The sequence below is a fragment of a genome, unplaced genomic scaffold (genome assembly GCF_019419815.1).
Source record: "Pyrus x bretschneideri cultivar Hongxiangsu unplaced genomic scaffold, Pyrus_bretschneideri_v1 Contig9, whole genome shotgun sequence".
Classification (NCBI taxonomy): domain Eukaryota; kingdom Viridiplantae; phylum Streptophyta; class Magnoliopsida; order Rosales; family Rosaceae; genus Pyrus; species Pyrus x bretschneideri.
In genome coordinates, this window is record NW_025999831.1 from 2651494 (window position 1) to 2665153 (window position 13660).

The 13660-nt window shown below is 36.1% G+C and overlaps 1 protein-coding gene across 1 annotated transcript; it reads right to left on the bottom strand.

Annotated features, from left to right (window-relative positions):
- Nucleotides 1–7646: 7646 nt before the first annotated feature.
- On the bottom strand, nucleotides 7647–8420 carry LOC103941447 (agamous-like MADS-box protein AGL36). Its single transcript, XM_009351641.2, has one exon. The coding sequence runs from the start codon at nucleotides 8418–8420 to the stop codon at nucleotides 7647–7649; it is 774 nt and encodes a 257-aa protein (XP_009349916.2).
- Between the last annotated feature and the right edge of the window lie 5240 nt (nucleotides 8421–13660).

Consider the following 13660-nt stretch of genomic DNA (forward strand, 5'->3'; position numbering starts at 1 on the left):
TTCTGTCTTTCTGCTCTCTCACCGTTTGATGTTGAATTGAGAAAGCTCTCCACCACTCGTTACTTGTATGGGTTGTGACGTGTGAAGCGTGTCCATTATATATTGAACACCCAAAAAATATGGCGCCACGCTGGCGCACGACAAGCCACCCAAGTGGAAATCTGCTGGAGGTACACGTACAAAAGGTGTAATGGCCTTTACGTTGTGCCTGTTAGGTTTGCAATCCACATAATCACAAACCAAGCTTTTGAACTTTCTTTTAATCTTTTAACGCTAGCAGACTACACCACTACCATCATTGGCATGGCCTCATTTGGATACACGTGAGAAGATATGGAGAGAGAACTAGAGAGCTTTGTTTCTTTGTGCACGTCTAAAGGGTTTGCTTTCTTGGATCGATCCACAACAGGCTGATCAAGTGGACACGTAAACCATATTTCTATATGGATCCTCTCTTGAGCAAAGGAGACAAAGCCTCCTGACCCAAGTACATGGGCCATTAGATTTTGATTCAACGGTTATAATTATTATAACTTTTAGAGGGGTCTCCTGTTTGTAGACGTTGGATCAAAATTCAATGGCCCGTGTGTTTGGGTCAGAGGGATCCGTCTCCCTTGCTCAGGAGAGGATCCAAATCCATTTTATTTATGTTTTTGTTAGTACAAGAGTGAATTAGAATTCATAATGCAAGCCCTAACCAAAAAAAAAAAAAAAATTAGCTTTAGCAATAATAAGAAAAAGGTAGTGCTATCAACCCACTCACTTTTTACTTCTAGACACCTCTCTCAATGTTTGGCCATTAGACCAAATAAATTGAAGATTAATTACCAAAAAAATAACAATGATGAGAAAAGTAAAAATGAGTGTGTGAATAACACTATCCTAAGAAAATAATGAAAACCTATTACAAGAAATAGTATAAAAGAAAGTGATGGTCATAGTATGAGATATTAAGGGGAGAAAAACCTTGACCTAGCTAGGTAATATTAAGTCTAAGGTACGTGTTAAGGTGAGATAATCAGTTAGGATTATAATAGATGTAAGATTTGATTCTCTCGAATGTAACTAAATAAAATGATTCATATTCATACAACAGGATAATTTTGCCTGCCTAAGTTTTCATTAACCTCACCGTTGTGCTCCACTTTTATGTAGAAAGTGCATAAAATCATACATAAATTAATTACCGACCGATTGACCACCATACAGATCGACTGCCACAATTTTTTTTGGCCTTTCAGTTTCTTTTTACTTTTCCAAGTAATTAAGTGGCATGTTACTTGCTCTCACTTATCAACATGGTGTAAAGGAGTGACAATAATACAATAGAATTGGAGTGCATATAATTATTTTTTGTTGGATTTGATGCATTGTGTTAGTGTTTTCTTCGGCATCTTAAAACTGAATTGGATATGTTTATTTATTTTTATTTAGTGTCGTATTTTCAGGTATTCAGGAGAATTTTTTCCCCTTATCGGTAAAAGACCTATTTTTATTTAGAAGTACGTAGTATGCAAATTCACTTCACTGGGGAAGGTAGGTAGTTTAGATCACTTATTAGGCAAAAATGGGATGCTTTTGCTCACTTTGAGGTAAATTAATAATTGCTGAAAAGTATTATAGCTAGGGTGGACGAAATGGGATTGCCACTAAGAAAGTGGATTAACGTTTCTTAATCCTTGTCTTTCCCGAGTAGTGGGCGATTACATCTCCTGCATGATATGTTTAATTAAAGGTAAAAATCCTTCAAAGAATCTTGTACGACTTTAATAATTCGAGGTTTTGAGATTCTTTTTTATGATGGAGGGACCAATTTGCAAGTGGTGACAGTTCCCAATTTAAATGTTTTAAAATCATAATGTTATTGTTATTCATGTACATTAGTGATAACATTAAGGTGGGTATAAATATCAGGAAGTAAATTATGGTTCTTTGTTTCGTTTTCTTTTGCTCTCTTTTCTATTATTGTTGAGTATATTTTTGCTCACAAATTTATTAATTATCATTAGATTACTTTATGTTTCAAAATTCTGCCTCTTGTTCTGAGCTTACCAATAGTTGACTTGGGAATTAGTAGGAGATTAAGGAAGATATATCCATGTGAATTACCTTTATATACATTGGTAATACTCACCAACCTATTAATTATCGTTAGATTACTCTTAAGTTTCGAAATTCTGCCTCTTTATATCAGTTTATCAATAGCTGACTCGAGGATTAGTAGGAGATAAATAAAGATATATGCATGTGAATTACCAGTGTATATGCGCTGTTGTCAGAATACAGAAAAAAACGTTGGTGCTCAATGATTGTCTTTCTATTTTGGCAAAGCTGGGAGTAGACGGGTTAGTTTTGAATTGGCAACTTGCCCAAAGAGTGAAAAGGACAAGAGAACGATTTTCAAGCTAAAAACAAACCACTAATATGTATCAAGATTCAAGAAGAAAATAATGTAACGAATCAAGGAAAAAACAATGTAACTGATCAAGTGTAACTCAAGTTGGAAGCCCATGATTCTCGACCCGATGGTGATTCTTCAGGCCAGATGGTTTTCTTAGCCCAGAAAACCACGATTTGACCAAGCCCTAAAAGAAGAAAGATTACTAAGGGATCAAACATAGACGTGGCTCAATTGAGTCCTAGTTGAATTAAAATTGTTAAGGATCAAAATGAGTATTGATAAGATTCGAATTATTCTAGAAATCAAAACCTATCTTGATCAGATAAGAATTGATTAAGTTCATCAAGAGACTTGGTTTAGAATTCTAGTTCAAGTCAATGAAGTCGAGATCAGATAGAGATTGCGTTTCAGTTAAAGAAGGGATTGAAGAGATAATGCCAAGGATATCTAGGTAGATGATGACGAGGCATAATACCTCATCAAGCTTGGTCATCACAAAAACTATCCCTATAAATAAAAGTAATTTTGGAATGTGAAAAGCCCCTTCAACTCAAAAAACAACTCAAAATGCTCTACATGAAACCTTGCTCTGCGGGAAATCCTCTCACACTCTTGAGAAAATATTATTTATCCTAATCCTTCTTCATCATATCTTCAATTTAGATTGACAACACTGTGTTGGCAATTGACGATACGTTCAGTTTGGATTAATGTCACTGAAGTCATAGAATCAGTCGATCGAGAAGTACCTTCAGTTTGGACTAATAACACTACTTCAAGTTTGATTGGTTATTTATCCAAGTCTTAGCTAGCAATGAGTCTTTGATTCTTTTGTCAAACGATGTCAATGTCGCTTCTATGATTGGATGCTCCCAGTGCACTTCAGAGGTAGTCAAACGGTTGAATGACATTCACCATAAAGACACTCATCTCATTTGAGTATCTTTGTCCCTACAACCTAATACTGATTCGGCACACCTATATTTTCACAAATATAGTTAAAGCTAACAAACCTGGTGTAGAAGATCCTAAACTTCAGAGTGAATTAAATAACCTTGTCTTCAGGTTCTAGAAACCTAGGCTCAGAATGTTGCTTCCCCAACCATAGTTGCTAAGTACAAAAGCTAGCAACACGTTCGACACCACACCGTCACATCTATTCTACTTGCTTGATTGAGCTTGGTTGCAAGTTGGCAAGCCTGCATTTACAAAAAGGGCGTTAACTCATAAATAACTCCAATATAATCTATGCAATTTTTAGAGTCATTAGTAACATGGTTACATAATGTTACATTGCATTTTCGTACAAGTTTTTAATTAGTAATATTTGCCTAAAATGTAAGCACGTCGTTCACAAAGTTAAAATTTTCATTATATGTACTTTCTACAGTGCTAATCCAATAAAGATTTATCAGCATTATTCAAATATAAATACTTTTATGTTAACAAAAATAGTTTAGCAAGATAAATCCGACGTAAAAGACATTTTCTTGAAGTTCTTTAGAGAAGAAATAAAAGTTAAAAATGAAAACTGCAATGCAGAGTCTATAAGAATGAAGTAGATGTATCTCCATGATTATCACCTCTCTTTGCCGTTCCGAAATTGCTGCCATGAGGATTGAATGTAAATGCAACTCAGAAATCACTCTCTTTCTCCTTTTTTATTTACCTTAAGGTTTTGGACTCTCATGTTTCTTCTTTAAAATGGATGAGTTTGGCCTTTTATCATGAAATGAGTGGTTTCATGGACACGGTAGCACTTTAATTTCTTGTCATTTTTCTCTTGAGACAAATGATAATTTATAACATATGTGGGAAACAAAATATGTGTGTACATAGAAACTAAAGATTCCGAGTAGATAGAAACTCGAGATTCTGTGTATACAATAATCTATTTGCTTTAAGAGATGACGTATAAATTCGTATCGAACTCGCCCTTTACAAAATTTATTTATCTATTAGAATGTCAACTATAATGTCTATTTATAGATCACTTTAGAATCTACTTGGATCCAAAATCACAGTTTCACTTTTTACACCAATAAGGAACTAAACGCAGATGTTATGACATATCGGCTTCAGGTGGACAACCACATATATTTAGTAATACTTGCAACATTCTTCTTTGGATGTCCACAAGCCAATGATTGTTACTTCAAACCCAGTGGACAAAAGCAAAGCGGAGGAAAGAGGTTACAATGTTTTATGAATCATTGATAAGGTGTTGGACACGGTAATTGTTGTCTCGCTAAAATTTTGACAGAAAAAACTCAACAAGATAAAATCATGGTCGAAGAAAAATAGTACTACATGCTCAGTTCATTATTGCATGTTATCGGAGACTCCATTGAATTTCCTTTCACATTAAAGGGACTTTTCTTGGGTTTCCAAATTGTGTTGGCATTTGCATGTGGTCCAATATTCTAGTAGATATGGTTTTGGGTTTCTACCATACATCCCGTGTTCAAAACACTCCATCTTATAAATCAGTAAAGCAGTTTCGAATCCTCTCACTTCTCCCTAAAAATAATTAAAAAAATTCTAATAAAAAGACAAATTATGTATTGGGCAAGAAAGACTTGTATATAAACACTTGATGAAATCTTAATAAAAATAAGAACAAAAACAAGGGAGCGGCTGCAATCATAAACGGTTGAAGTTTGGGTATGAAGTAACAATTGGCGGGGCCACCAAACGTTCACTTAATTACGTTACTGTCATTATGCTCAAACTTTAACTTATGTACAATACGCCTACAACATCTTGTCCTTATCATTAAAGAAATTTCAGCACAACTATCCCTATAATGCATGTGGTCCCCCAATTTGAATTAACCAATCAGAACTAGAAGCATGCATCCAATAATGTTGTCTCCAATGCACAATGCAGGTTAACCAAGTAGGACCACCTATAGAACAATGTACCCAAACAAGCATTGACTCTCAAAAAACTCATATTAACTTAGCATAATCATGCCTAAAACGCGTATGGTTCCCCAATGCGAATTAACCAAGCAAGACCATAGGCATGCATCAAATATTGTGGTTCCCCAATGAGGAATAACCTAGCAAAGTCACCCTTAAAATGCATATAGTCCCCTAGTACAGATTAATCAAGCAAGACCATATGCATGCACCCAATGGTAATGTGGATTAACCAAACAAGACTATCCATGGAAAATGAAGTAATCCAATAGGCAGTGACCCCCAAATGCGGATTAATTAAGCAGAGTTACCTCTATAATGCGTATGGTCCTACAATGTGGATTAATCAAGTAGGACCATCCATGGACTACGCTATTACATGGTACAGTCACATCACATCATATTGCACATCATACATTAATCAGCATGAATCACAATTGTAACCACACTCACTATCGATTCAACATAACTAATAAATATCTAGTCACACAAATGTACAAGTTATACAGAATAATTCTAATATGATTTCCGGCCCATTTCCTCCTACTAGCAATCACACATGTCATTTATTCATCTAGAAGCCCAATAACACACAAATTCCAGTAATGCATCACTTGCACGTAAATAGAGGTGAGCGTCCCCCAGGATGACACACTAACCAATGTAATCCACGAGGCTATGTCGGTTTTTAGCAATTCTAACTTCAACATTTGAGAATGTTTATGAACATGTTGACCAAAAGTGAACTATCGGTCAACGGTAGAGTAAAAAATTTCACGTAATTCAATTCAGAAGATTCGTGTATCAGATTTCCTCTCCATAAATTTCTAAGAGCATTACATTATGCAACAACATTCTAAAATTTCATAGCAATTCAACCGTTAGATCTTCACCAACCACAATGGTATGTGACGGCTATTTACGAAACTATCCTCAAACAACAAATCACATCAAATGGACAATGGAAACGATATCAGAACATGAATCTTAAGACAAACAAGGTCAGGTCACTGGCCATGCACCTGCAGCTCGCGGCGGTTGGCTACCACCATTCGTCTAAATTTAGATATAGCAAAAAAATAGCTCAAAATATACCAAATTGAAGATCGTGAGGAGTAGAGCATTTCTCATACCTTGGCTGGAGGACAGCGAAAATGGTCGTGAAATCCTCGGATTGCTGGAAAAGTTACATCTTTGTCGTGGACTTGCCGAAGTTTCAACGTCCAAACTGAAGCTTGCGTTTTGTAGGTGGGGTCATGGTGAGTTTATAGGTGGTGATGGCTGGCTCTGATACGCAAGGAGAAAGACGATGGCCGATAGCGAAAATCCGGGAAAGTAGAGCTCGACTCCGCCGAGGAACTTGGCCAAACAGTGAGGACTTCGGGTGAGTTATGTTAAAGAGGTGACAAGTTAAATGCTGGTGGTGGCGAACTATTTCGTCGTCAGAATCGGCCGGAAAGCAAAATGTATGCCCACTGAAAGGCTCATCATGTAGAAAATGTCAAAGTAAAGGGTACTGTTGCCATCAGTCTCTCTAAAGTCACTTCCTCATGTAGGTGTTTTTTTGTACTGGAAGCATATGATGTAACAAGTACAACTATTGAGAGGCTCACTAATGGAGTTTCGCTGATCCTTTTTTGTAGTCACTAATTAGCCGGTCTTTTGTAAATTTCAGAGTTTATCCTTATCTACTTTTCAGAATTGGTTATGAAATGATATATAATGACTATTTGGCCAAGTCACATTTAGGCATTTCACTCTATTTTGTTACAAAAACTTGACTTCAGAATGAGTAAACAAATAATTGTGTAAGAAAAGGAAAATGGTTGTGATATATCATTTCCTTGTTATATCATCATTGTGAGGATAAAGCTAGATTTCCCAAGTTTTATCCCGAGTTTTATCATATATCATGGTACAAAATTATATATCCGATTGTTTTTGCTCTCAGTCTCATCCATGCTTTTTTGCCAAACTTTTTAAGAAAAGCTTCTTTTAAAATTATATTATATAAGTATAGGTTTCTCCCTTATGATACAATTTTTTTTCTTTTTGTTGAAAATGATACAAACTTAAACAAATAAGAAAATGGCATACAATTAAACAAAGACCTCATTTTTTTCATTATATTAGAAATGGATACATCCTTCAAACATAACAAGAAAAATAATCATGTCCTTGGAAATACATCCATCAATGCAGCAACCCTAGAGAAATACAACATACTGCATGTTTTCTCTTCTTTTTTTCTTTGTTAGTATTTTGAATTTTTTTATTCATCCTACCAAGGACATAGCAGTTCAAAGAAAGAAGCAACTTTTCTAGTTACCATGCTGAAGCGGATCCTCTGCATCATCGTCATCTGCAACGCTGCTGACTTCGATAGCAACACCCATCAGTCTAATGCGCTTACCTTTTTTTCCAGTTACATTCTCACTTTGCTTCACCATCTCATGACTCACATCAGGTTGCCCTACCTCTTTTCCAGTACCACTGTGAGACATCAGCCCCAGCCCTAGGGCATCTCCAGAGTTCTCAATCCCATTGGCAGCAATATTACCAGCAGTGTTCTCAATGTCCTTCCCTTTCTCATAGTTGGAGGTGCCTTGTTCGCTATTCAGGTCCTCTTTCTCCAAATGCGCAACCAATTTCTTGATCCCGTACATTTTTTCCTTACAAAAGGAAACCAAATCAGTCATGTCACTTCTTTCAAATTCATTCAGTGATTTACCTTCGTGAACTTGATGCATGAGTTTGTTCCCTTTCATTTCCCGAATCTGTTTGTTGATCTTTTTTATTCTTTCTCGGAATTTGACCGCCCTCTCCAGAAGATAAGTCTCTTGGTTCAACGACTTCTTGTACCGCTTCACATTCGGTATGCTGAAGAACCTTTTAATCAGTTCTTCCACCTCCGGGTGAGTAGGCCACAACGTTGGATCATTGTTGTCTTGCCCGTATACGATGGCAAAGGCATTCACTTGGCATAAGGTGGTTATTTCCTCCATTTTCCTTAGCAAATTTGCCTTCCTCTTTCTAAAGCAATCTTTCCTAGCTCTATCATTTTCCACCCATGCAAGTTTCACCTTCTTACCCATGGTTTGATGTTGTTTTCTAGTTGATATTCAGCTCTCTATTTACTGTTTCTCTAGGCTTAAACTCTATCGTGCTCTAAAACATACGCAGCCTAGCGGTATTTATATATTTAGAATAGCATGGATATAACTCAATGCCATTATTTAGATATTGACATAATTGGAAAAAGCGAAGAAATCGTTAGGAAGATATTGGTCATTTATATTGTTCATGCATTTTAGAACCAAAATCTGTATGTGAAGATTTAAAACTATGCTGTTTAGTAAGAAAATTAATTTTACATCTACCTAATATAAGGGAATTGTCGTTGTTAATAATTTAAATGTTAAGTGACGAAAATGCATCTGATTAATTTGAAACCCACATTCAATTATTTTTAGCCAAAAACCTTTAAATTAGGAAACAAAACTTAATCAAATATGACACTATAAGATAAGATCTGGGCCAATTTTTCCATTCCTGCCTAAATTCTTATCAGTATAATTGTAACGCTCCACCAACTCAAATAAATTTTTGTGTAAACTTAACTCTGCCAACGCCACCAATTTAAAAGTGAGTGATGTTTCAATGTAAATATTATGATGCTAAATCAAATAATTTTTTAATGTGTATATAGCGCGGCCAACTCAAAAGAGAGTAATGTTTTAATGTAAATGAAGCACCGCTAATTTAAAATAGAGTATTATTTTAGTGTAAATATCACGCCGCCAACTCAATACTTTTTCGTGTAGTCGTCAACTCAAAACAGAATCATTGTTAAAATAGAACAATTAAATCAGAACTTCTCCGTAATTTAAGAAAATAATTTTATTGCTATGTTTATATATATTGTCAACCTATATATTGTAACATTTAAATTATTAATTCAGAAATTGATAAGACTGCATGACGTGCAAAGGTGCTAGGCGCTAGGCGTGGCTCCAATCACGTGCAAAGGGTATTCCGATCATTCAGGCCACCCTGCATACCACATGGCATGGGCTTCAAAAATCATGATCTCACAATTGCACCTTATTATGCTTCTGAGAAGGCATTCCTACACGAGGAAGGATGATTATAAATAGACCATACGTGAATCTCTCCAGAAATGACCCAGCATCAGAAAGTCCTTAAAAAATCTCTCGAAGATCTATCTTGTCGGAGAATCGAATCAAAAGTATAACTCCTAGTCCGAGGTTCCGAGCTCATAACTTGAAAGCTGAGTGAATAGCAAGACAAGTGAATTTGCCTAATGCCATGTGTGATTTTTGCACTTATAGTAAATTCGAAATTTCTTCCGGATTAACCATTGATCCGGAGAAGCATGTTTTTCATAGAGCTATTTCGTATGTCAGAACGAACTTGGTTCTGAATCATGGTTCCGAATCTGTACTCCGTAAATCGGAGTAATGAATATTTATACTCCCAGCGCAAGAAGTCTGTGCAATGTGACTGCTCTAGATGGGTCTCCTTAATTAGGATCGAGGTTGCTATTACACCCTTAGAGGATCTTGATATATTGAATCATGTTAGTGTAAATTGTGAGTGTTAAAGAACACATGCTCACTGTTTCTTGACATACAAGTAACTTGGTCAATCCGAGATAATAGTTGAGAAAATTATGGAGCCTTATTTGGTCAGGTTGATGAGTCCTTATTTAGTGCAATTAATCTTGAAAACCTTAATTAGTTTACAAAGAATTTGTTACCATATAGGACTACTATGATATCCTAATTGATTTGGAATATCCTTGTAATGAAGTAAATAGGCTGAATTATAAGGATCGTATCAGTATATTAAGGAGGTCCTTGCACTCACAACAATCATTCTATTCTAGACTTCTAGTGCAAAACCCTATTTCTGTGTACTCTCGGCTACTAGACTGTAGAAGTTCCTCCTTGAAACCCTAGCATCATGTCTTCTTCTTCTAGAGATAAGTTTATTTCCTTTTCATGTTGGTCTGGTTATTGCAATCGTGATCCTAATATCTTGTTGTTGTTATAATTTCAAAATATGTCTTACATTAAGGGCACGGTTAGTGAATTTAAGGATCAGGAACACCCTTAGAATCTTTTTTGAATTGATCTTTAATTGTCGTTGACCAGAACTCAATCCAAACTAAGCACTTGCTGAATCTGGAATGATAAGTCCTATTGGATGAGTTCCGTAAGAGATTTGGACATGTTAGTTCTACGTAAATTTAAAAAAAATTAAAATTAAAATTAAAAAAAAAATCATTTCAATAAGGTTCTAGTAAGACACCTTATTCAGACCCGCTAGTGGTAGGCTACATTGAAGAAAGTTAGGATTCCACCATAAAACTAATTAGCAATATAGTGAATAGCCCAACCTTTTACAATCTCATGCAAGGTCCCTACTCCCATCAATGTGGGACTCATTCTCAACACGTCTCCTCACTTGTGATAAATTTTCGAGCCTAACACGTGGACAATACAACAAAATGACATGGAGCTAGCACATGTGGTCATTTGACTTCACACGTGAGACAACCTGCTTTGATACCACGAAAAAAGTTGGGATTCCACCATAAAATCAATTGACAATATGAGAAAGAACCAACCTCTTATAAGCTCATACAAAGTCCCTCATTCTATCAATACGATGACACATTCTCAATGTACATAACTCGTTGACTTTACATGCAGTCCGGGATAAGTGCAACGTACTTTGAATGGAAAACACTGGCCTCTCGCGCGTATTTTTCAAACTGTTTATGAAGTCCCTCAATGGCATTGGGCCCGAGGTAGCACAACCCCAATTTTGCAACAGCTTGATTTCAGAACATTGTGTTCCGTGGGACAACGTTAAGAAAATCAGCATTTACCACAATGCATTATCGTGGTAGCCTATTCCCTTGTTAATCTAGAGGACTTGAAAACAAGTTTTGAGTTTTTTAGACAAAAACTCGAGAAACTGGATCATGGCACATGTCGTATTGATAGGGATACTGTAAAAAAGAACTGAGCATTCCGTTGGATTACACTTGAAACTTAGTAATATCTCCGAGCGGATTTACGTTGGCTGAACCCTATAAGTTGATGCTGCTTGAGGCCTTGAAAGAGTTAGCATAGACTCGCATGAAGTTCTAATGCGTCATCCTTCGTTCATGTGGATTTCAAAATTACAACTTAAGAAATTTAGCAGAGAATTCTAAGCTCGCATTATGAATGGCAAAACGGCGACAATATTTTCCACATCGTTCGGAATCGCGTTATGTGAAGATCAATATAAATCTAACATCTGTATATTCACGATGATGTATGACATGTAGTCCAGTTCCTTCTGATTAGGCAATCTGACTCGCGGTGCTAGGTGCGGCTCCAGTCACATGCAGAGGGTATTCCGGTCATTCGAACCATACTGCGTGCCATGTGGGCATGGTTCAGAAAATCATGTTTTCACATTTACCATTTTTAGATTTTCTACCTTGGACCAACAATGTGGTCTAAATGTTTTCGTAGAGAAAGATTGAACCATATTGTCAAAACTATGGTCCCGGTGGTTTGAAATTTATTTGTGGTTCAAACTTATGGATGTTTTTCTTAAAATACCGCATTTAATAATAACAAATTGCACAAATTAGCTATACTCAAAAGTACATTATCTTACAAATTACTAAAATCCATAATCATAAAATCTATAGCTACAGATTTTTTATCTTTTATATATAACGATTTTTTTCACCAAAACGGCTTGCGTCGCTGATTTATTTCCAAATTCTCATTTAAAATAAAATCGTTGAGTTGTATCTTTGCTCCTATATATATGTTGTCGTGAGTGTCGTTCAGAGCAATGGAGTTGGCTTAGAAACACATAGATTCTAGTAAGAAGATAGCATATCGCTCACAAGCTGAAACTTGCTTGATTTATCATCGTCTATGGCCCAAGCGACGACGAGCCGACTGTGTGGCCATCTGCCCAGCTGTGGAATAATTGATTGCAAGGTTCCAAGGGATACCAAAGATAGAGCAGTACAAGAAGATGATTAACCAGGAGACTTACATTAAGGACTAGCATACAATCTACGCTTGGTTCACCATCTTCTTGCTCTGCTCCATTTTTGGTATGCTAAAGAACCATGCAATCAGTTCTTCAGCCTCTGGGTGGGAAGGCCACACTGTCGGCTCGTAGTTGTATTGGCCATAGACGATGAAAAAGGTTGCCTTCATCACCAAGTTTGCCACTCTCTTTCTAAAGCAAGCTTTCCTAGCCCTGTATGTTATAACATGTAACTTCAATAAATGCATTTTATTTTCAAAAAAGTGTGAAATTATTAAAGTGCCCTTGTGAAGAGTTATGTTGAATAATTATGGACCACTGAATTTAAATTAGATTTCTCATTTAGTTTATTTTATGTTATTAGTGTTCATCCTCACAAGTGCTTGAGCTAAAGCATATTCGAAAACGGACTTATATTGATTAAGTGACGTTTATTACATTGTAATTTTGCCTTGAGGGAACTTTGAGTGAGTTTTACACCCCAACACTCAGCTCTATCTCCACTAATTTTTTCTGTCGCGCTCCTTCTCTCTTACGTCTCTCTTCTTGGCAATTCTCTCTCCCTCTCACTCTCACCGTAGACCACCACCCACATTGTCAAGTCTCGGAGTTGAGGTCGATGGGAAAAAATAACCCTGTGTGCGCGGGCTAAAAACTAAAAATAAAGGAAAAACAAACTTCTTTTACACAAAATGACTTCAAAATCTTTCTAGGGTGTATAAAAATAAAAGAAAATTCTTAAATCCCTCGTCTAACACAACCTCAGCTCGTCTAGCACCTGTCTTGCCATATAATTCACATGAAAAATATAATGGTGAGGGGTGAGCAATAACCACCGTCGCCCAGTAAGTAGAATATGTAATATAATAGTCAAGCAATGTTATTTTACACACACTACAAAATATGGTAATAATATCTTAGCTTTAACCACGTAATTCTACATCACATCATTCTTTTGCATGTTCATTATATCCTTATCAAATGTAACTCACTACGTGGCCACAATTGCCATTCTTCCATAATGTCCCCATGTGCAGTTTACATACCCTTGCATTAATGCAACACTAAAGTTCGAATGCTCCAAGAACATCTCAAACAATTCCACATAGAACATATATATACACATCTCAAGCGATTACATGAAATCAAACATGTTTGACTTGAAAATAGATAGAGATTTGTAAATAGAGAAAAAGGGCAATAGTTTGTGGTTTTCACATTTATAACAAAGAGTAAATTGTAG

What these genes read in the sequence shown, in the direction of transcription:
- LOC103941447 (XM_009351641.2), bottom strand. Translation starts at nt 8,420, where the DNA reads ATGGGTAAGAAGGTGAAACTTGCATGGGTGGAAAATGATAGAGCTAGG.